This window comes from Ochotona princeps, chromosome 12 (genome assembly GCF_030435755.1).
Source record: "Ochotona princeps isolate mOchPri1 chromosome 12, mOchPri1.hap1, whole genome shotgun sequence".
NCBI classification, from domain to species: domain Eukaryota; kingdom Metazoa; phylum Chordata; class Mammalia; order Lagomorpha; family Ochotonidae; genus Ochotona; species Ochotona princeps.
The window spans coordinates 24434499-24459041 of record NC_080843.1 but is presented as its reverse complement, the minus strand read 5'-3'; the positions used below and the strand labels follow the sequence as shown (position 1 = coordinate 24459041).

The 24543-nt window shown below is 38.9% G+C and overlaps 1 protein-coding gene across 1 annotated transcript in view; it reads left to right on the top strand.

Annotated features, from left to right (window-relative positions):
• Positions 1 to 24543, top strand: part of SCEL (sciellin) — a 274453-nt gene that overhangs the window by 205899 nt on the left and 44011 nt on the right. The window contains exons 7-11 of the mRNA XM_058670950.1: positions 966 to 1004; positions 1869 to 1961; positions 4806 to 4871; positions 21013 to 21093; positions 23864 to 23929. Of these exons, the coding sequence (XP_058526933.1) occupies positions 966 to 1004; positions 1869 to 1961; positions 4806 to 4871; positions 21013 to 21093; positions 23864 to 23929 (345 nt within the window). The remainder of the gene's footprint in view (positions 1 to 965; positions 1005 to 1868; positions 1962 to 4805; positions 4872 to 21012; positions 21094 to 23863; positions 23930 to 24543) is intronic.

Sequence of the window (24543 nt, the reverse complement as noted above, 5' to 3'; positions counted from 1 at the left end):
AACAATGAATGTAAACAGATTAATGAATTATATGTTCAGTGTGTCAGAAATGACAAGCAAAAAAAAATCTTGTTTTTAAAGTTCCAAACTACATTTAAAAAGCCTCATATGTTTGTTAATATGTGTGTGAGTACATATTTATATTTAGTCAAAAGTGATACTTTGTTCAGATGGGTAACACATAAAAAGCTGCTCTCTTTAATAGAGACAGTGGATGTAAGGGATTGTAGCATCAAAAAGCTCTGAAAGGAGTTAATAATCTAAATGTTTATCCAGACTGTTGTCTTGTTTTTTTTACAAAGGATCTCAGACAGAAACGATGCTGCCAAAATCTATAAGGCCAATACCCTGGATAACCGATTAACCAATAGGTACCCATGTCTACTAACTTTTGGGAAGGCTCGAGGGCAATCTTTTATTGATTTTGCATATTTGCATACAAATCTTCAATTTGACTAAAATCTTTCTGTTAACTCTTATCTTCTATATTTTTAACACAAAAGTTCTGGGGTAGAAAACTTTGCTCCTGCTCAGGGCCATGGGAAATTCTTGTTTTCTTACTTAAAAATCAAGAAAATTCATTGTTTCAGGTCATCAAGCTCTCCACTTTTATGTTTTTGTACAAGGTGCTCTGGTGGTAAGATGATGAAACCCATGCAAATACACATTTTACATTCTTTTGGCTACAGAGAGATGACAGGATCCACAAATTATAAATGTTAGGTTTAGAAGTTCCTGAATTTTCTGGAGACACAATTTTCCTTTGGAATCAAAGGTCAAGAGACACAAGGAAATTATGACATCATCTTATCCAATTTTCTAAAATACCGAGGCTTTGTTTTTCTTTCTCTGAAATAATTTCCAACTTTTAATGATAGCTCTAAATTCGTGAGTAATTTCAAGTGAATGTATAAATATTAACTCTTCATTGCCTCTGAAACTTTGTCCCTGCTTTCTCTTATCAGGAATATGGCGACTTTTAAATCACCAGGAGCAACCAAGTTGTATGTACTTTTCTAATTGAAGTGTCTGTGTTTGGGTGAGGAAAAGTTAGGCCACTTGGTACCACAGGACAGAGACTAACGTGATGGGAAAAACTCCAAATGTTCACTTTCTAGATTTTGGTAGAAAAAATATTGCTGTCCATTGTATAAACAGACACCAAGCTTAAGTCATTTTTTTATTTTTCTTGTTTACTTCTTTCCCACAAATTGGTCTCCCTACTTCTGCAGCACCTACCTTTTTCTGTCCTTACAGTTTACTTTCGCTTTCCTTCCCAAACTCCCTCCACAATTCCTCCTTCTGTGAGAAGTGGGTCATGAAACCCTGAGTCTGTTAACAATCTATTGACATGTACGAGTGGCCCTAAGTGATCTAAATTCAATTTTTTAAAATGTAATTAATTTTCAATGTGTATTTATTCATAAAGTCCCTTCCACTAAAACATACCTCTCACTGTCTGAGCTAGGCCTGCTTCCATTATTTGAGGGTTATAGATAGTAGTGAATGCCAAAGAGAGATTTAAAGTGGTAGTTTTCCAAAATGCCCTTAATGTATTAGATGCAAAAAATTGCAATATCATTTTTAGTTACAGTGTAGTCATAGCATTAAAGATTTATGAATATATGGCATATCAGATTCATTGGCCTGAATTTTAGAAGATTAACATACAGAATGACTTTTTTCACTTCCTTCAGTTTTATCTGGTTATATGACAGCCTGGCAATTTACATAATAGATAAAATAGGAGAGAAGTATTATCCATGAGACTTTTTGTGGTGGACAGAGTGGCTCTATGTCCTTTCAAAGAGGGGCAGGATGAGTAAGACAGAGGCATGTGATGCTCTGTTGTGTTTGTCGTTAAACAGGCAGCCTGGCGGTCTATTAAATGCAAACACCACCGCTACCACCACCACCACCACAGCCTCGGCCCCTGCTGCCACCCCTGTCAAGAAAAAGAGGTATGGTGGGTTACTGGTGACACTCTCTGAGGGACGGTGCTGTGTTTATCCCTTACCAAATCATCCAACCTCCAAGCTCCCTCCAAGAGATCTGGCATCCTGCCATCCTCAGACTTCAGTCCTGTCTGTGACTCCTGTCTCCTTGTCAAATATCTGGTCTTCTCTCCATTTCCCCCAAGACCTTTGGATTTCCATGCGCATTTGTAGTGATAGAGTTCCAGTTCCAGTGTTAAAGGACAGGTGACCATTGATCACAGCTTCCGCAGAGCCCTACCACAAGGAATACCTCAGGCTGAAATAATGGTTGACACATTGTTGCCAGGCTCCTGTGAGCAGCCTGCTTCTGTAAGGCTTCCTCTGCTATGTGGATTGGTTTGGTTCTTCCAGGACAAAGTCACAAATCTTCTCTGGAAACACCTATTTGTGCTCAAGTAATTACTACCTCCTCCTCTGTCTTCTCTCTGGCCTCTCGTGATCTGTTTGCAATGAATTTCATTTTTCTGTTTCTTCTCAAATTGGATAGAGAATTAGAGAGAGAGAGAGAGAGCGAGAACAAGTTGCAAGAGTAAAAGAGAGTGGGCCTGGCATGCTGGTTCAATGGCTAAATCCTCACCTTGCAAATTCTGGGATCCTATATGGGTGCTGGTTCATGTCTTGCTGCTCCACTTCCCATCCAGCTCCCTGCCTGTGGCCTGGGAAAAGTGGTGGAGGATGACCCAAAGCCTTGGAACCCTGTACTCAGGCTCAGCTCCTACCATTATAGCCATTGCAGACACTTGGAGAATGAACCAGTGGATGTACTGTGTTTCTGTCTCTCCTCCTCTTTGTAAATTCCATCTGCCTTTCCAATAAAAATAAGTAAATCTTAAAAAAAAAAAAGGAGTGAAAGAGCTTCCATCTGCTGGCTTACTCCCTGAAATGCCCATAAAACCAAGGTTGGGTCAAACTGAAGCTATGAGCCTGGAACTAATCCAGATCTCTCAGTAAAAATTGTCCTAAGAGACATGCAGCAAACAACATGGACTCACAAAGCTGCAAACCTTCAGTTTTTCTTTGCTTCTCTGTCCACATTCCATTACTGCCAGGCCTCCCTCTCCTAGAACTATAGAAAATGCACAAATTAGAAACACAAAGCATCTTGGCATTTGCATCTTCACTGACTTCACTGAGTAGCCCAAGCAGTGACCAGAGGGTGAGGAATACAGATATGCAAGGGCCATGCTCAGGGGCTACCTGTCCTCAGAGTCTGTCCATGGGAAGCCAAAGAACAGGCAGGTACTGAAGAGGCCAAGAGTTAGACTGCCAGAGCGACATAAGCATGAAACCAATAGAGAGAGCCCCTCCCTACCATAGGCCTTTATGGGGGCTTTTGAAGGGAGCTGTTACACAGCAATGCAATACCAACACGCCTCAGGTTCCAGCTGATGGTAGGTGAGCATGTGGAGAGAAAGGACCACATGGGTGGGGGAGGTGACTTTCAAGCTTGTGACCCTAACTAGCTGCCTAAGAGCACAACTGAACCATCACCACAGCCTCTCAAGGTCTGCATTGGCAGGAAGCTGCCGCAGGAGCCAGAGCTGGAAATCAAGCACTAGCAGTACAAAGGGGGACGTGGGTGACCTAACTTCTAGGCTAAAAGCCAGCTCCTCCACCTATCCGTTACACATGGAGAAGAGTGACTTGTGGTGGCAGAATATTCTTCAGGAGACAGAACACGATGGTGGAGAGATTTTCACATTTGAAGGTGGATCATGATTCAGACGGCAGCCAAGGATTTGTAAACCTCAGTGCTTTTAAAGTTTCTTGTTTATTTGCCTGACCCTAGGACCACCAGCCTGGTGCAGAGTGTTGTTGTACTGGCAAGTAGTCGGGTTGACTTCACTCTCTGGTACTGCTATAGCACTCCTGGAGAGGAATGACTGATTAAGTTTTCCCTGTAGTCAGGGCTCTGTCTGTAGAGTCTCAGAATCTGTGATTCCCTCAAATCTAAGCATCGTATTTCTTTAACAACTAGGCTGGAAGAGAAATTTAGGAACATTTCAGTCTTGTACTTGGTGTACCCATTTTGCTTTGACAGATGAGACCAGCTCTCACTCATTGTGCAGAAAGGTGAATTTATTGTGGCTGGATTCCACCCCATCTGTGTTCAGTTCTGTGATGCCTTGGGATAGTCAATGGTTTAAAATCAGCTCCTCCGACCTCTTTATCCCAGCCTTTCCTGTCCACTCAGGCTTCTCTGCTCTTCTTCGGCATCCTCATTTTTTGTTCAACTCTGTCTTTTAGATGAAGCCCTTAGTTATTTCTGCCAATTAAAATAATATTCTTGTAAGGTGAGGGCGTTTTACTAATTGAGGTTAAAATTGTTGTTAGCACTGCTGCGGTATTCACTTGTGTTTTCAGTATTCTTATGTCTTACAGTTTTGTACCACACATCATTTAAAAATTATATTTTGAATAGATCACAGGATATGTTGTTACTTCCGTGAATAATTCAGCCATACAGAAAACTGGAGAGAACAGTACAGTTAACAACTATGAACCTATTGTCTAGATTTAACAGTTGTATTTTTTTCTAGATTTGTGTCAGGTTTATTTTTAAGGCAGCATCCATATTTTTCATAGCCAAAGGAAATGAGAAAAGGAATTGGGGAATCAGACAGCCTGAAATATAAGACAGTTATCTCCTATTTCCTTTATGAAACATCTTTTATTTCTAAGTCCTTACATAAAACAATCTCGTGGCCTTGTTATCTGTCAAATTATTTTCCGCTTTTCCTGACAGGCATGTGGGTGGCATCAGCCTTGCAAAGCACCAGGTTTATGACTGATGTCATTTCTCCACAGACAGTCTTGGTTTCCGCCTCCCCCTCCTGGTTCTAAGGCCACCCCCAGCACAGCGGCCAGCAGAAGGTAAGAGGAAGTCCGTCACTAGGCATGTAAATAACATTGGCAATGTGTATGCTTTGGAGTAAATGAGAGATGATTTTGTGAACTCTGAGCCCTGAATGATTTGGTGCACAGTAAGAGTGAGAACTGGGGTGCAAGTGTCGCTGGTGAGGAATATAGCAAGCTCTAAGGGGTTGTCTTAGGTTGTTGGAATAGCCAAAAAAAAAAAAAAAGTGCCACAAACTGGTGGCTTAAACAAGGATGTTATTTCCCAGAGTTCTAAAGGCAGAAGTCCAAGATTAGGGTGTCTAAGGAGAGTTTGTTGCATGCTCTCCCTGATTTCTGGTGGTTTGCAGACAGCCTTTGATATTCCCTAGTTCACATGAGCATCAGTCTAATGTCTCCCTTGGTGCTCTCCCTACGGTGTCTCTGAGGGCCATTCTCCTTTGCTCAAACAGCCACCAGTCTTACTAGCTTAGAGTTCCATCTTACACCAGTATGACCTCATCCTCGCTTAACTAAAGCATCTTCAATGAAACTTTTAACAAAATGGATCACGTTTGTAAGGAAATGTGGGCTAAGACTTCATCATTTGCATGTGTTTGGCTTGGATGTGGCAAGGAACACAATTCAACCCTTCATAGTGGACTAGAGAGAGAAGCCAGTTCAGCCTAGGCAGGGATCCAGCGCAGGCTCCTGATGTTCAGCCACCTCCGAGCAGTGCTAGAGCCAAGTGGATGAGGGTGAGGTGTGTGACAAGTTTCTTGGAAATGCTGTGATAAATGAGCATCTCCTATCTTGTGTTTTTGTGGAGAGCAGTAGTTACAACAAAAATTATAGAGCAGGAGTAGGACACCTTGTTCTATAATTTCCATGTGATGATAGTAACAGTAATTCAATGTAACAAATGGCTACTATGTACCAGATATTGTTCTAGAATCTTGGGAATGTTATCAGTGACCAAAGCACACAGCCTATGCTCTAGCCTTCAAAAAGCCTATTCTGCAAATATAGAACTCCCACAGTATATGCTGTCACAAACACAGGGAGAAAAATAGGTCTCTGATTTGAATTGACTTTTGGCATCAAAAAATGGTTTCCTGCCTCTACTGTTAGAATAAATTCACCAAATGTTTTCATGTTTTACAGGATATGCTTTCCCAATTTTAACCATTGGAAAAAAAGTATTATTAAACTAGGTGATTATTTCATTTTAGCTTGGTTTATTTTCTAAATATTTCATGTATCATGCAGTCTTCAATTTCTTTAATTTTTAAATAATAGCAATATTTGGAGATGAATGGATTGCATTATAATTTATAATATGTTTATTGACTTAATTGTCAATAGACATAAAAGCAAATGTTGGCCTTTTAATTCTTGTCTGTTATCTTTTATGTACATCTGTATATAACTGAATCAAATTATTAGATATATTGAATAATCACAACTTGGAATTACATACATCTTCTGTTAAAATAATTTCTTTTAAATGACTACAGATAACTTGCAATTAAACAAACCACCAAACATGGGTTACATTTCTAGTTTAACATATTCTTTTCTTTAAGCTCTTTAACATTCTTCTCTGGGCTGTACCTTACATGGAATTACCAAAAAGAAAAAAATGTTAATTAGCAGCTCTGTTTATTACAATTTTTTTATGCCTAAATTGTTAAGATCCATCCAATTTTGTATGCTAGATAATAGCTGGCAATTTTCTCGGAGATAGCTGTGACTGACTATAAACTAACTTCTTATTTTTGTCCTCTGTTTATTCCACTGTTAATGTTGGCTTCTCTTATAATGAGTGACTGGTTATGTGACTGTGTTCAAATATGGAAGGAGTGCTCATGAGTTGCCATCTCGTGTTTTCTGTGCCTGTTGAGCACGTGAATCTCATTGGCAGAGAACTCATGGTGCTGGGCTTTGTGCCCTTACAGTTTATGCAGTGATGGATTTTCTGGATCTGATTTACATGGAAGATGGCATGAGTTGTGTTCCTATTCCTGATACCTGGCTTGGATCCATTGCATTGCAACTAAGGAAAAGAGGAGATTATCCAGCTGAGATGATCAGTTTAGCTATCCATTCCTTTTTGTGAATAACAGATTGTTAACACAATGGCTAAATGAAAAGTCGGCCCTTGGAGGATCAGAGATAATGTCACGGCAAGCTTTCAGGGGAGGGATGGGATTATAACTGTGTAGCAATGCCTTTGATTTCTAAGCACTTTTCCTTTGGAGGAATTCAGATTATAGCTCCTGTTTCTCACCTTCAATGCCAGCACATTCTCAGGGCTGATAAATAGTGTTTTAGTCAATGCTGATAAGTAGAGCAAGTATTATGCAAGGAAAGGAAACAAGAGTTTTACAAAGAGATCTTTGTACTCAGAGCAGTACAAAGAACAATAATTCATCAAAAATAATTACAAATGGAACAGCTAATAACTGTGCTAAAATCACTTCCTCTTATTCTCTCTTTTTTCTCTCCTGTTTTCTGAAAACAAATCCCTCAGTACTTATATCCTCAAAATATTTCTCTTTTTAAAAAGATTTTATTTATTTATTTGAAATTCAGATTCACAGAGAGATGGAGAGCAAGAATAGTTCATCCCCTAACTTACATCTTGAATGACTGAATTCAGGCATGGACAAGACCAAAGTTAGGAACTCTGTCTTAGTCTCCTACAGAAGGAATCTAGGTACTTAGGCCATCATCTGCTGCCTCCCAGGAAGCTTGTGTAGAAAGTTAGATGGAAGCGTGGAGGAGACGGCTCTTGGATCAGGTGCTCCAGTGTGGAATGCTGGCATCCCCAGCAGTAGCTGAGCTTGCTGTTCTACAGTGCCCACCCTTCCCCCTCTCTTTTCTGTTGTTCACTTTGTGAACATTTCTTTTGTCATCATTTAGTCTTTTCCTGAGCTTTTGTTTTCTCCTACTTGCTCTCTGTACAGAACACTTGAAAAAGCCATCAGATTTCCCTTATTCTAGGAACAAGTCCTTTTTAGAGCTGTTCTTCCCTTGACTTATCTGTATTCTTTAATATCATAGATCATCTCAACCTTCATTTCTTTTTTGACTGATATACTATAGAAGAAATCATCTTTACTTGTTTGGATTGAAAACTTGTGTTGGCACCATGTTTGGATAAAATGCTATTACTTCAACTTTGTAAACTACTCCCAGGGGTCTCAAGATTTTTAATGAATAGAACTCATGATACTATATCTGGGGGTGGGGGACATCCAGCCTACAGGTCGTTTAAAGCCTGTGAACTTATTTTGTCTGACCCTACCAGGACAATCACAGGTGAGATTTGAAATTCAGTGAGTCTAAAGCAGGTGAATTTTAATTTGATGATTATGCATGATGTTATGCATACCCAAATGACCCCTGGAATAATAAGGCTGTCCATCCCTGTGTATACATCTATGATGATGACTTTGCACATCTGTCCTTATGTTTTTATCTATCTCCACATATCTGTAATTATGCCAGTGTCTCTAAGGATTTATTTACATGCATATGAACATAATTAACACAAAGCCAGTAAAGTGAAACAAATTAGAAATTTAAGTTTCTAAAATAATCTTATTTTTAAATATTTATTTAATTGAAAGGCAGATTTGCAGAGAGGGAGTGTCTCTCTCTCTCTCTCTCTCTCTCTCTTTCTCTCTCTCTCTCTCTCTCTCTTTCTTTCTCTCTCTCTCTCTCTCTCTCTCTCTCTCTCTCACACACACACACACACACACAGTCTTCCATCCTCTGGTTTACTACCAAAATGGCCAAGATGGCAACTGTTGGGTCTGGCCCAAGTGAGGAATCTGAAACACTCTCTGACTCCCACATGGTTGTAGGTCCAAGGACTTGGGCCATCCTCTGCTATGCTCTCAGGCACATTAGCAGGGAGCTGGATTGGAAGTGCAGCAGCCAGGAATCAAACCTGTGCACATATGGGATATGGGTGCACCAGGCAGCAGTTTAACCTGATGTGCCATGGTGCCTGTCCCCACCCCCCCAAAATCCTATTTTATAATTAGAGGAAAAAGTACCATTTCCTAAGGCAAGTATCCCATTTAGTATGTTATGTAATTAGTTCTTGCAATGAAAGGATTCTGATCTCAGTACTGCAGTTCCTCAGAGAACTTAAAAATAGATCTACCATTATGACCCAGCTACTTACTACTGGGAAAATATCCAAAGGAAATGATGTTAGCAGCTGAAGGAGTTGCCCATATTCTGATGAGTATAGCAGCCAAATTTGCAATAGCTAACATATGGAATCAACCTAGATTTTTGATCAACAGATAACTGGATAAAGAAAATGTGCTGTATATACACTATGGAATATTACTCAGCCATAACAAATAAAATGCTCTCATTTGACAAAAAAAGAAGGAAGGAAGGAAAGAAAGAAGGAAAGGAACAAGGAAGGTAGGGAGAGAGGAAGGAAGGAAGGAAAAAATACAATTGGAGAATATTATGCAAAGTGAAATAAGCCAGACCCGAAAAGATAAATATCCTGGTTTCTCTTTTATGTAGCAGTTAATATATGGAGAGAGTTATAAAACTCCATAAATGTCATATCATTTGATAAATAGTTTCAAATAGTGCTTCATGGAATCACATCATATAAATGACAATATACTCTTATTCATTGAAAAAAAGAAATTGAGAGGGAAAGTGAGGACTCTTGTAGTGCCTTGTTTTTAGTTTTTAATGTTGATTTTGTTTGTGATCAGATGATAAAAACACCGTTCATTTTTGCTATGCTTCTGGGCATTTCTTGGTATGTATATTAGTATATTGCATTTCAACAAGGTATTTTTAAAAAGAGAGAAAGAGCTCAGGCTTGGGCAATCAAAATTTTAGAGTTAAGAATTGACTGTCTTTGAAAGCCTCTCATTTCATTTTTGATAAATATCAAAGAGTGAAGCTATAATTCATTTCAGCAAGACATGGCCTGTAATATTTTGAGCTTAAATAAAACTTCCATCTCTCCTGGCTGATTTCCAAGCTTTCTCTGTGGCTATTGTGTTTCCAGCCCTATGGATGAAAATATTCTCTGCCTTCTTTAGTCTCTTGCTGAGAACAGAGATGACACAGTATAGTGTTTTATATTATTTAAATGTGCCATAGGATTTTCCTCTGAGTTTTAACAAAGGCTGTCAGAACATGTATTTTCTTTTCATTTTAATCAAAACCGAAATTGTCAGACTTATAACAATTGTTCGTGGTTAATGTTAACTTCTCCTTTTAGTTCCCTATCAGACCCCTATTTCACTGCTTGTCCCCCTTTTCATGTATAAATGTCTTTTCTAAAAAAAAAAAGAGTAAGTCCCTAAGAACTTGATAGCCTGACTGTACAGCTCCATTCAGCTGGGCATCCGTCTCTCCCCGTCCCAGCTGATGTCCTCAGACACAATGAGATGCTTGCTGTTTTCGGGTCCCCTGATCACAGGTGCATGACATTGGCTCCTTTGAAAGGTCATTCAGGACCTCACTGATCATCCTTGTTCACGTGTTGCTCCTACAACTATTTGATCTTTTGGAAGACACGCTGAGTAGTCATGCCTTTATGAGTTCTTCCCTCACAGTCTTGAAAATCAGGCTCCCAACTCACTCTTCTGGGTTTTCTGTCTCTAGTCACTCTTCGAGAGTCTCTTTTAGTACTTTATCATCCTTTAGACAGCCTGAAATGTTCCTAAAGGCACAAAGCCTCTGCTTCAGCTTTCGCTGCCTTTCCTTTCGTTTCCCTCTCCTACCCTTCTGGGCTCTGCCACTCAGCAGTATAATTCATGTTTAAGATGGTCATTTATTCACTATCCACTCCATATTTCTTGCTGAGTTATGCTTAGATGACCAGATGCCTGCTTCACATTCGGGTGATTCAGTGACATTGTGGGTATAGATAGTGGTAAGAAGTCCACATGTCAGGCTTCTGCCTGCTGTGCCAACATCTCATATGTGGATGGTGTGAGTCCAGGCTGCTGCACTTACAATCCAACTCTCTGCCTGTATATGCTATTCACCTGGGAAAGCAGTGGAGGATAGCCCAAGTGCTCAGGCTCCTGCTCCCATGTGGGAGACTGGAAGAAGGCTGGGCTTTGGACCCACCTAGTACTGGCCATTGTGGCCATTTGGAGAGTGAACCAGTAGATGAAAGATCTTTCTATATCTCCTTATCTCTCCGTAAATCTGCTTTTCAAATAAAAATAAACAAATGTTTAAAAAATCACTGCAAACTCAACTGGTGACAATGAAATACATAATTCTCTATTTTTAAAGATTTATTTTATATTTATTGTTCTCTAACACTCTGAAAATTTGAAGCTATTCTTTTTATCTTTTTCTCTATAACCACGATTATACAGTCTGTTAACACATCCTCTAAGTTCTTCTTTAAAAAATCTGTTTGTTTTGAAAGACAGAAAGGGAGAGACAGATACAGAGATCTTTCATTCACTGTTCATTCCCCAGGTGATCACAGTGGCGGGGCTGGGCCAGACCAAAGTCAGGATTTTCATCCAGGTTTTCTACCTGGGAGCAGGGACATGTCTGCTGCTTTTTCCAGGGCCATAACTGGTGCGCTTATGGAATGCTGGCTTTGCAGGCAGTGGCTCCACCCACTGTGCCTTGCTGCCAGCTGCTCAACAATTACTTTTTCTAAATTTTAAAATTTTTATTAATGTAAATAGGGCAGATTTTATGCATTCCATATGTACAGTTAAATGCTTCTTAAACCCATGTCCCTACCCTAGTTATAATCATGTGAATACGTTCCCTTTATTCTCCCTGATGCTTGCTCACCCATTTCTTTCCCACGCTTTGTCAGAGTAGTATTTATGAAAGGGTAACTGGGCCATGTTATTGTCCTACATAATGATCACAGTGACTTGTTATTGCTTTTATAAACAATGATGCAAATTCTTAGCATTGATTGCTAAGATCACCCCCTCACTGCTCTCCTATGCTCTCTGTTCTAGTTGCTTAACCTGCTTGAAATTTACCAGGCTTCCACCCCTGCACACCCTCAGCAATATTGTTCTTCCATTTGCAGTGTTGTCTTCCTGTCCATTAGGTCACGTTGATTCATCAAATGCCATGTGTGAGAAGTTTAAATAGTGATGTGTGGTTGCAGGAATAATAGCAATACCTTGCAGAAGCTGAAGCCAAATGATGTGAAATGGAATATCAGAACTTGCTGTAACTTTCTTGATCACCCACTGGGCACCACTCACTGATCTTACTGTTACTGTTTTGCCCATCAGTCATCTCCTCATTTATATCTTTTCCTCTGCTCTCAGTTTTCTAGCCTCTCCCAAATTCCTGTTATGCCAGGGGGTTTAGTTCTTTCTCTGCCATGTCAGGCTATTATTAGATAGCTAATATCAGCATCATAACTAAATGTGAGCATGCAGTCACTATTTTTTTAATGATACAGTTCCACAAGCTCAGGGATTTCCCCTTCCACCCTCATCATTCCTCCTCCTCCCAACGGTTTCCCCAACCCCCCATATTATTATAATAGTATAGTTCTTCAACAGCAGTCGCAAGTTCATCATTCTGCTATTGAAATGTATCATGACTTTGTGGGTATAGATAGCGGTAAGAAGTCAGCACCCTACTGGCAAGGTATATTTAAGTTTCATTAGTACTTCTTGGAGAAACATTTTATGCTATCTTTTAAAGCAAAAATTGTTCTTTCATGTCAGAACAATAGGAATATCAGCTATTCATCCTTATACCATCAAACTCTCACTGATTTGTGTTTTACTTCCCTTCATTCGGCCTTCCCTGTGAAGTCATGGGATTAGAGCTGAGGGAGATAAAAGATATGGCCATGAGGTGGCAGTAGCATCCTGAGAGCTTCATTTGGGTGGGGCAATGGTAGGTTTGCCTGCTGAGACAGTCACCTGCAGCACTCGCCCCCCAAAGACATTGCACAGGGGCCACCATCCAGATGTGGAGGAGAGAGCAAGGGGGTCCTCAGAGACTCCCTCAGAGAGGAGAAGCTGAGAGCGGCCTATATGTGTAGGTGATATCAGATATTAGTCTGGTGGGCAGTTCCCAGGTCAGAAAATTTCAAAAGGTGGCTGCCCTCAAAGTTAGACAGTATGGATAGCAAATCACCAAAAGCTCAGATCTAGTGTCACAGGAAGAACATTTGATGTGTCAGAAAGCTGTTGTGATAAGGAGAGCTGCTAACAGGGCCTTGGGTAAGCATTAAAGTAGAGCGATGCCACCAATCAATGTGGGAAGAAACAGGAACAAAAGGGAAAGACATGATTAGTCTTAGATATGATTGCTCTGTTTTGAGCAGGTGGATCTGGGATGCTGGAAGGCGGTATTGGTGGGGGTGGTTTTCAATCAATAGGAAATATCTGGGAAGGATTATGCTTGGGTAAGAGGCTAGTGTCTGAGACCTAGGTTTGGCGGATGAAGCCCAGTATTTGATATGGTATCTTGTAAGTGAGTTACCATGGAAAATGTATTAAATGAGAAGACAGTGGAAGTGGAATCTTAGTATGTGTCTATGAATCACGTATAGAGGAGGAACAGAAAAGTGAAAATGCAGCTGCAGCAGTTCCGCACTGGAAGTGAGCAACAATGAGAGACTGGCAGAGTGGTGGATGTATGTTAGTGCCCAGCCACCATGTGCCACCCTGGAAAGTCTGGTGTGAAGCTATTATCTCCTCCACACAGATTTCCTGTCCAAGAATACTTTTCCCTTGTCATCTAAACTCTGAAAATTTATTGTCTGTAATTCTAATTTAGTCATTAATAGTACGGTACAATTAACAATGTCCTCAACAACTATAGTCCTTTGGTTTATTGAGTAAACATACCTGTAATCATGTCAATAAGTTTATATTGATTAGTTCATTTTAATATTTCTTGGTATTTACAAGAACATGGATTTCCTTCAACCCACTGTCCCGGTTTTCTTTCTTCTTCTTCTTTTTCTTTTTTTTAATAATTGGGGCTTACTCTATATGCTTTGGTTTGGTGACTGTCTAAACATCTCCCTCTCTGATTTTCTTTGCCTTTTCTTTTCCATAGAGCAATTGTGGAGCTCTGATTATATGCTCAGAAATTACTTTAGTAGATTTTTGGAGCATAGCGTAGTATAAGACCCAGTCTGTTTTAAGAAACTCAGGGTCTGACAGGGAGACATTTTTAGTCATGATTTGCCAAGCATGAAGGATGACCCTGATTGAGACAGGGCCCTGGGTGTAATCAGCACAGAGGTAAAAACACCACAAAAGAGGAGAGAGCATCTCAGATCATCTCCAAAGAGAATGGCTGAGGAGAAGAGGAGGAAATGTAGCAAGTCTGGAAAAGAAGGAGGGCAGAAGACAACCTGGTGCGTGTGTGTGTGTAGAACCGTTACCTTTTCATTCATGAAACATCTCTACCAGTTATGCTTAGTAACAGCAGGAAATTCAGTCATTCTAAATCTGATGTTATGTGGAAAATGTCTTGATGCCATTATGGGCAGAGACTCATCCATAATTTATGGTAAGCTCAAGTACCTTTTCAGAATATCATGTTTCTAGTTTAAGCCTAATGATGTGATGTTATGTAATTTGAGCTCTGACCATGTGCCAGATATTATAAAATGTATTTAAAGACAGCACAAGTGTCATCTAGAGTGTAGACCATCAGGTCAGAACCAGTGGATGCGCCCCTCTTCTTACTTCTTTTAACCTAAGATCTGTCAGAAGGCCCGGTGCAAAGCGATTTGTCAGAAAACACCAGTGTGTGTCATTGTTCTTCAAGCTCTGAGTCTTTTATGTGAACCCTTTAGAAGCATTTGCCAGGCTCAAGTCAATGGAGTGGATAGCAGTTGCCAATCAGGAGAGATTTTCAGTTGCTTTATCTTAAAACATGGAAATAACTGTTCTGCAAAGTTGATGTTGAAGCTCCTTTCTGTCTCTAGAACCCACCAGTAAATCTTCGCGTTCTGTTTATGGTAAAGTCAGTGTGTTGGACTTGGATTTAGGTGGTTTATTCAGTGGTTAAATGAAATGTAAAGCTCATTTAAGAATTTCACCTAGGTTAAATTTAAAGTGTGGCTTCATAGATGGTAAATGTGTTTGTTAATATTATCTGTTATACTGACTTAGCAACATGAATGCCAACAACACCATCACCAAAACAAACAAACCAGTGGTTTTTTTTCCTGTTCTGGAAGCATTTTCAATAAGAAGATGTAAATAGTATCTGACAAAATTAATTTAGTGGAAACATACCCAGGAAACTGTCAATACAATTAAATATTTTCTATATTCCTTCATTAATTTTCAGCCTTATTTTAACCTCATCTCCTGCGTTTTTCACTTCCAGTTAGCTGGTAGAGTTAGAGGAGAGAAAAAAAACCTGATTGAGGAGTTGCCATGGCAACTGTAGACTACACAGTTATACATTTTTTGTCTGTAACTATAAGAGGAAAAGTGTAAAGTTATAATTACGCTACAGCATTTTAAATTCTATCAGTACTAAATCCTCTTGTGAAGTTGATGTCACACTCAATAAGAACAATAGGAGCAGCTGTTGTGGCTCAGCAGTTAACACAATGCTTGGAATGCACGCATCCCCTCTGGAAATGCCTGACTCAAGTGCCTGCTCCACTTCCAGTCCGGATTCTTGCTAATGTGCACCCTGGTGGGCAGCACATGATGGAGTGCTAAGGTCCTCTTCACTCACGTGGGAGATCCACAGGAGTTCTGGGCTACCGGCTTCCACCCAGCCCTACCCTTGCTGTTGTAAACATCTAGGGATGGAAGCCTCTTTCTCTCCTCTCTATTACTCTGCCTTTAAAATAAAAATAGATTGCATTTCAATCTCAGCAAAAGTCTTTTTGTACAAGGTAAAATTCTCAGACACTCAAAAAATGATAACTTTATCAAGTTTTATTGAATGACTTATGTTAAAGATTTTTCTTTTAAAAGTTTTATAGTTTCATATCTTACCTAATCGTACCTTCAGTACGATTTTAGTAAATCTTTTTTTTAAGGCTACATGTTTTTCACAGTTTCACTAAATATTAGTTGTACTATATATATATATACATATACATACATATATATACACATATATATTTATTTTTTTATGTGCTGCCAAAGCAAGCACAGTTACACTATTCTTATGTCTAGGAGAAACTATCTAAGGACTGAAATCTAGTCTGACTTAAGCAAATCTATAAACATTTGGCTTTTTGTTAACCAAATAAGGTTGGTTTATGTTCTTAGAGATTCAGCCTAAATTTAAGTTTTGTTAACCATGACGGCCTCTCTGTATATGTTTGACACGAGTGTCCTGATACTTAGTGGGTGTTTGTGGACTTGAGGAGGACAGTGTTTGAGCTCCACTCCCCTGTCTACCACCTCCTACAATCATGATTGGTCATCTATACATATGGACCAATCTTTCTTTTATAGATGGAAAGATCAGATGTTCAGAGGAAATCAGTACATTTTTGCATGATTGATTGTAAAGTTGGAGGCAAAGCTGCTCTGGAACCAAGGTCTCTAGATTTCTAGTTCAAACACACATGCTCCATGATCGTGTTATGGTTTTTTAAATGGCCACTGGCTGCCAGAAGTGAGACATCATCACAATAACTATCATCTAGAACATGCCTTAATATTTTGTAGCTTTCTGAAAGCATGGGCCATATAATTTCCACTGTTTGCAATCCTGATTTTACCACTTACACAGCTGTTTGTCCTCACATTATAAATGGAACAGTTGAAGAATAAGTGCCTATTGGACTAATGCCACTTCCTTGGACAAGGAAACATTTTAGAGTGATCTGTTTTGTTTTACAAATTTGCATTGAGAAATACCTAGGAGAGTATTAGATGAATACAATAAGCTATAGAGGAAAAAGCACGGTGTTTGACATCAGAAAAACTACTTTGAAACTCTGGCTGAGCCAGTTAGTTCTAGTGTGACCTGGGGAAAATCAACATTTTTATATCATTTTTATAGCATTTGTTATAATAATAATACTGTGCCCCTCATAAGTTAGATGATGGATTGAATAAAATAATGTGTGAGAGCTAGGAAAAGCTGACACATTTCTGAGATTCTAGAAGAGATAAGAAAATTAAACACATAATCAAATACTAGTTAACTATGATTCTTTGTTAAATCCAGATTTATGCTGCAATAATAGATTGTTCACAAAGTCTGACTCCAACAAAAGTCAAAGAACCAAACATCTTATCCAGAAAAGTCATGATAAACACAGTTTATGTTTGCAGCTAAACATGTGAAGGAACCCATGTAAATAGCTTTCTTTTTTTTTTAAGATTTATTTTTATTTCAGTAGCAGAGTTTAGAGAGAGAAAGAGAGAGAGAGAAAGAGAGAGAGAGAGATCTCCCATCCTCTGGTTCATTCCCCACTCCCCAAATAACTGCAACTTTCAGAGCTGAGTTGATCCAAAGGTGGGAGCCAGGAGCTTCTTTCTGAATATCCTACATGGGTGCAGGGTCCTAAGGACTTGGTCCATCCTCTGCTGCTTTCCCATGTCATAAAGAAGGAGGTAGATCAGAAGCGGAGCAGCCAGGACATGAACTGGTGCCACAGGTAGAGGATTAGCTTGTTACATCTTTCTTCAGAGTGGTATTTCTTTAAGCTATGTCCTATAAACGAAAATCTGAGTTTTCACATTTCTCATGAAAGCTCTTTCTTTTTCTATTGCCGAAAACTATTTTTATTATTATAACCACTTCTGTGGTAGTATAGATCCTGCAAAGTTCTTAGGATTTGGGGGGGGTAGATCAGCAGGGGAAGCAAGGTCAACTTATTCAAGCTTAACCATTGTGTCTCAAAGGAGAATGTAACTAGGATCATCCCTATAAATGTCTCTTGTTTCCTTTTCTTCAAAACATTCCAGACCACAGCTTCCTGCCTTGCTCTCCCATTTTAATCCCTGGCTTGGCATCCCTCGTGCTCCTGGCACGGCATGAATGACTTCTCTCATTGCTCCACCCCCCAGGGCTTGGGATCTGTCATCTGTGGCTGTCACTGCAGAGATGCGAATGAAAGCTCCTTTCAGGTGATTGAAGTCGACTGGGCATTGACTGGCCCTGGCCCAGCAGGCGTGCAAATGCATCACCCTTGAAAATAAACCCACTCTTCTACTTTTCTTGACATTCACAGCTGCACTCCCACCTTTTCGCTCTGAGAACTGTACAGATCATCTCAGTTTTGCTTCTTTTTAGCCATCTCTGCCTCCCAAATCACGCAGTCAAGATTTACCACTTCATGGAATTCTTTTTTTTTAAGATTTATTTATTTTTATTACAAAGTCAGATATACAGAGAGGAGGAGAGACAGACAGAGGAAGATCTTCTGTCTGATGATTCACTCCCCTAGTGACCGCAACGGCCGGTGCTGCACCAATCCGAAGCCAGGTACCAGGAACTTCTTTCCAGGTCTCCCACGCAGGTGCAGGGTCCCAAAGCTTTGGGCCGTCCTTCACTGCTTTCCCAGGCCACAAGCAGGGAGCTGGATGGGAAGTGGAGCTGCCGGGATGAGAACCAGCGCCCATATGGGATCCCGAGGCGCATTCAAGGCGAGGACCTTAGCCGCTTGACCATGCCGCCGGGCCCCACTTCATGGAATTCTTAAGAATTCTAAAATAGGAGAGATTTAACTCTTATTAACATGACTATGGTGTAAGCAGTTTGGCAGTATCCCAAACTGAGGACAGGGCTGCTGTGGGGAAAATGTAGGGGAATACCAAACACAGCTTTGACCATCATCTTATGCCAAAGACTGAAGAGCAAGGAGACATCCAGGTGAGAGAAAGAAGGAGGTACTCTAGATGGGCATGGAATTGCAACGGAGTGGAATTGGGGAGTGCCAAGTGTTGGGCACAACAGCAGCCTTTAATCGCTTGTGTAGCCTGGCGATCCTGTGAAAGGAAGCATAGCATGAAGTGTGCTTATGGACTTACTGGTACAGATTCCTCACCATGCTCCTTATGAGCTTTGTCATTACAGGATGTTTATTTTTACCTCTGTGTTTCAGTCTTTTCATCTATAAAGTAGGATGAGGAATAATGCTTATTTCTAGGATTGTAGTGAGGACTAAATGGATTACCATATGTAAAGTTGCTGGCTTATAATCGTCTGATTAAATACATGTTTTTTATTACCCCGAGGTTACAGTTCCCAAGACTATTTACTAGTCTCATGTCCTAGAAGGTTGTTCACACTCTTTCAAACCTCAACTCTAACTTACTTCTTCATTGGGAAATAATGTATTTTATTTTACTGAGAAATGAGAATTAAGTGAGGGAGAAGTCCCTCCATCCTGAGTCAAGTCATACCTCAGCTACAATTTTCTGGTTGTATCCCTTCTTGCTACCTTGAATGCACTCTATGCTTCCACCCAAGACCAGCCACCACCTCCACTTTAGCCTGAGTTCTTCAACTCTTTCAGTGCATCAGTGACTCACTGGGTTGTTCCAAATATCAACTCCTTGTGCCGTAGGAGCCTTGCTTGACCCACCAAGTTCCTTGAACTGCCCATTTTCCATCTTCAGTGGAAAACACCAAATCAGTGTCTCGATATCCTTATTTCACATTTTCTTTTAAGTGCATTCATATCATGTTTTTTTCTACTCCATCAAAACTGCTCTTATGAGTGGTACTGATGACCAAAACCATGGCAATTCCCCAGTCCTTGTTTTATCAGATCTAACAGTAATAATAGTGATGCTCATTTATCCTCTGCTTGAAATATTTCTCTTATTTTGCTTCTAGGCTACCACATTCTCATTTTTCTCTTCTTTTCTCCTGTGCCACTGCCCCTCAGACTCTTGCAGTTCTTTCTATATTCTTGACCTGCACATTTTAAAGATTGTAAAGCTCCAACCCTTGTCCTTCTTTTGTCTCTGCTTGCAGTGCCTCATTCATGATCTTATCCATTGGCAGGTGTTAAGTGACATCTCTTCCCTGATTTATGTCTGCATTTTTGTCTTTCTCCTCCTGATGTCCACATTGCTCGTTCTATTACTTCTTGTAGATTTCAGCTTGAATTTCACTCAGCAGAGAATCCTTGTTAGGTATTCTGCACTTCATTATTTTGTATCCTGTTACCCCCTTTTTACTTTTCTGCGTAGCACTTTTCCTCCTAAATGTGTTTATTTGTATATTCAAAGCATTTTGAGAATAGGAACATTATCCACCTCATGGAGTGATTTGTAAGTAAAGAAGCAACCAGTATACATTTATTGAATAAAAGCATGATCTCACTTGATACTCCAACAATTTGACCAGAAGGGTTATTACAGGTGAAGGAGAAGACTGAGATTAACATATTGACACAGGTCTGGCAATTCAGATAGTAAGACTCCAGGGTGTGCACCTACCTAGCATGGTACTGAAGCCAGAGGACACATTGGTGTCCTTCTCAGAAAAGTCAGGAGTTCATCTTGAGTGGAACTGGGAACCACTGGAGTGGGAGTGGCAGGAAGATGGGGAGTGACATGCCCTTGGTACATTTCTGACTTCATACAAAATATGTGTATAATCTTGGTCCTGGATCACTAAATCAAGTTATATTAGAGAATATGTTTGGGTTTCATTGGAAAATTTTGGCTGGAGTGTGTGTATGTGTGTGTGTGTGTGTATATTCTGCTACCATCAAACTGGCTTATGGTGACAATACTGCAATCAGATTTAATCCAGAGCTTCAAATCAACTTTACCTTGAGGCCTGTGAAATTGAAATCCTCTTGCTGTTTCCATAGTAGCCTGGTAGCTCACATAATTCCTAAAGAAGCTTATATGTTAATGCCCAAGAATGATTTACAGTGCTCATACTCTGCTGGCTGTAAATGCCATGACTTAAGCTAGATGGACTGGCAAAATACATCATTTAAAGAGCATATTACAGTTCAAACTACAGTCGAAACAGCATCTGGTTTTCTTTAAATCTAATTAAATGAACTTTGACAGTAACTATAATTAAACATTTGACTTCTCATGTCTGATGCTGTGTGGATTCTGACTTTCGGGTATCTTTTAGATAGCGGTGTAAGAGGCAAGAGATGCTTCTATGTAGATAATGAATGCCTTTGGTTAGTAGATGTTAACACACTGTGCTTCCAAGGTGGAATAAATGTCTGCTTTCTGTTTTAAAGGGAACCAACTGTTCACCCTCCAATACCACCAAAGCCCAGTACTCCTGTTTCTTCTCCCAATCAACAGACACCAGATAATAGGTAAGGCCTAGTACTTCAGAATTCCTTGCAAAACTGCAGCTCAAGGGACATGAGAATAAAGGGATTGTGATCTACTTTGTGTCAAGTATGGAACTGTCTTGTGTGCATATTTTCTATGAAAGCACTTGTAGAGTTGTTTCTACTTCCATCTTCCAACCTGTATGTATACATAGGCTTTTGTCTTTGGATACCGGTGGCTAGTACTTGTCTTGTGGAAGTATATCTTTAGCACAGAAAGAGAAGAACACATTAAAAGAAGAATTTATGCCCAAGCCTCTTACATATATTTGCTCCTAATATATAGTTATGTATTTATATGTAAATTTAAATCATACCAAATAATATAGACATTTCAGTTGCATTTTACAATTGGCAAAATTTTCTACTAAGAGCTACATATTCTGATGAAAGATATTCTTGAAAATTTGTGTTACCACTCCAGTCTTCATGTACGTTAGAAAATCCATTAGGTAATTCTTTTCATGTGTTTGGGTCTTATTTATAAACAGTGGACATATTTCATGTATTTCACAATACTGATTTAGGAGCAACCTACCCTCCATTGTTCTTACATTCCCTACCCACCCTCCTTTTTCTTTTTCTTTTTAAAAATTTTTACAATTGGTTATTTTCATTCCACTTAACACCTCATAGGGTAAAGGTTTCAACAAATAACAAGTGAAAAAAGCACCACCATTACTCATGAATACAGCTATAGGCTGTAAACAATAGCCAAATTTCAAATCTGGAAAAATTTTTTAGTTTGTGTCTGAATCATGGAGAATAGACTTGCTTTTTAAAGATTTACTTATTTATTTGAAAGGAAGTTGTAAGGAGGGGGGGGGGGAGAGAGAGAGAGAGAGAGAGAGAGAGAGAGAGAAAGAAAAAGAAAGAAAGAGAAAGAAAGAAATAGGAGAGAGGGCTCTTCCATCCACTGTTCTACTCCCTAGATGACCACAATGGCAAGGCTGAGCTAGCTGTAGCTAGGCACTTCTTCTGGATCTCATATATGAGTAGCAGGGGCACAAGCACTTGGTCCATCTGGCGCTCTGCTTCCCCCTTCTTTCCCAGGCCATTACCAGGGAACAGAATGAGACATGGATTAGCCAAGTCTCAAACCATTGCTCCTTTGGGGTGCTGGCATACTAGACTGCAATTTAACCCATCTCACCACAACACCAGCCTTGTTTTTCTACTTTGAATCTCTGTCCCACTCGTCCCTCAGAAACAAAAATAGTCCCTTGTATTCCTATTAGACTGTTCAATAGTCTAACCCATTTTTCAAGATGTACATTCCACATTTTCATTATTGTGAGATTTAAAAAAATGACATCTCCATGAAGACTGCTTATATTAGATCTACTTGATTGTCTATGTTTAATTCTTTTCTAGTTTTGCCTTTTGACGATGATTTTTTTTCACACTAGACATAATTATAGAACTATTCTGAAGTAAGACACAATTATAGAAGTATTCTTCAGTAACAGAGTTACCAACTAAAAATTGCTTATGGGCTGCCAGGTTATGTGGCAATACATATAAAATCTGTTAGGTGAAATTCAATTTAGAAATCATCTCTGTTAAAACTCCAAGTCAAAATTTCGACGTATTGAAGTCTTTGAAGTTTTGTCATTAGGATGAAAATATGATGTTTTAATGATTCAAGAAAATATACTAAGTGAAAATACAAATCTAATATATACCTTTTATTTGTGTGATGGTTGTAGATTATCTCTTAAAAATAACTTTTCAATAAAATACAGGAAAATAACTTCTCAAGATTTTTATCATGTATTTTCTCCTTTTTATTCCTTCAGTATTGAACAAAATAAACCTTAATTTGAATAGATTATTTTAGGATGGTTAACTGATTTGGTTTTGTCCCACCTAAATTGTGATTACAATGCTATACCAGAGAGCTTGTTTATATTTAAAAAATTAAATTTCACAAGAATTGTTCTGGTCCATTTTTACTACTCTAATTTCTCTCTTCAATTCATGATCTGAAAAATAAAATCGGGACAACTTGTATGTTTTTTAAACCCTTATTACTTTAATCACAGCAAGATGATATTAATGAAAGAATATGAAAGGGAAGTCTTTCCTATGTAATTAACACATGTCCTCAGGAGGACAAAAAATAGTTGAATATAGCTTTTTGGAACAAGCAAGAACATATAAGTAGGTCAACCAGACTCTTAGAGAAAGAGCAGAAAAAAGCCTTATGTCATAAACCTAATCTAAACTTTAGTTCTGTCTACTCAATGTGGCCATGCTCAATGTGATGGATGTACTACAAATTTACTTTCCATCTTATCTGAGCAAATATTATGTCTTGATAATGTGCAAATGGGATAAGACATTAATAAAAATGAACCCCTTGATGTCTAACAACAAAGTTTCTCAATATTTTAAAATGCAATATCAGTAACTAAAATAAAAAAAACATAACAATGGCTTGTTGATGAATAGAGATCAAGAAAATGAACATGAACAGTTTTAGAGATGTTTCTTGGCACATTGATTGAAAGCATAAAAAGAGATAGATTAAATTACAAAATTAATATATTGGTTTCTTTGGGATTACTTTAAATAGGGGTTGATTGAGTTCTCGCCAACCCAAAACTAAGGTAAAGTTCATTATCTCAAGAAGTAGTGCAGTTCTGATACATATTGACCCCTTTGATAATAGCTATTTTATTAAAAAGTGAAGTTTAAAACAGAAGTGATTTCTTACCTAACAATGCTATCTTTAACTTTAAACGTGTAGGCAGACATATCCACCTAAACTGGTTGTCTCTGCAGAAAGCAATAAATCTTCTGAAAAAATTACAAGGTATGATGATTTTTATTTATATTATAGCAATGGTACCATCTGCTTTCTTAGAATACTTTATTTTTGTTTCTTAGAATACTTTAAATGAAATAGATAAATATATATTCTAGATGACATCAGTGTGATGTATAATAAATATATACAGAATTCTATCCGTTTGGTTTCTGTCCTATAAACTATACACTAACAAAACAACAAACATGATGTGAGCATGATAACAGGATAAGAGGAAATCATTTGAAGACAGGAAAGCCTGGTATATCTGTATTTTTAACACTTCAGTTTATGCCCCAAGGTCTGTGACAAAGTAGGTGTGTATGTAAAAAGAAGCTAGGTAGAAATGTAGTCGCTTACTAGATCTGATGCAAAGAAAGTGTTGTCTACCGTTGATAGAAAACCATGTTCCATTCCTCTTGTAGCCCAAGGAAGAGCCCACAAATTGTGTTGACACTTTGGAAGAAGGTGACATTTTCCAAATGTCTGGTTTCCCAAAGATAATCATGATTTAGTCTACTTGTCTTATAGTTTAGCATTTGTTCTGGAGCTGTTTTCTCTTTTACTTTTTACAAAATACAATATTTTTTATGAATCCATCAAAATGATAAACTAATCTA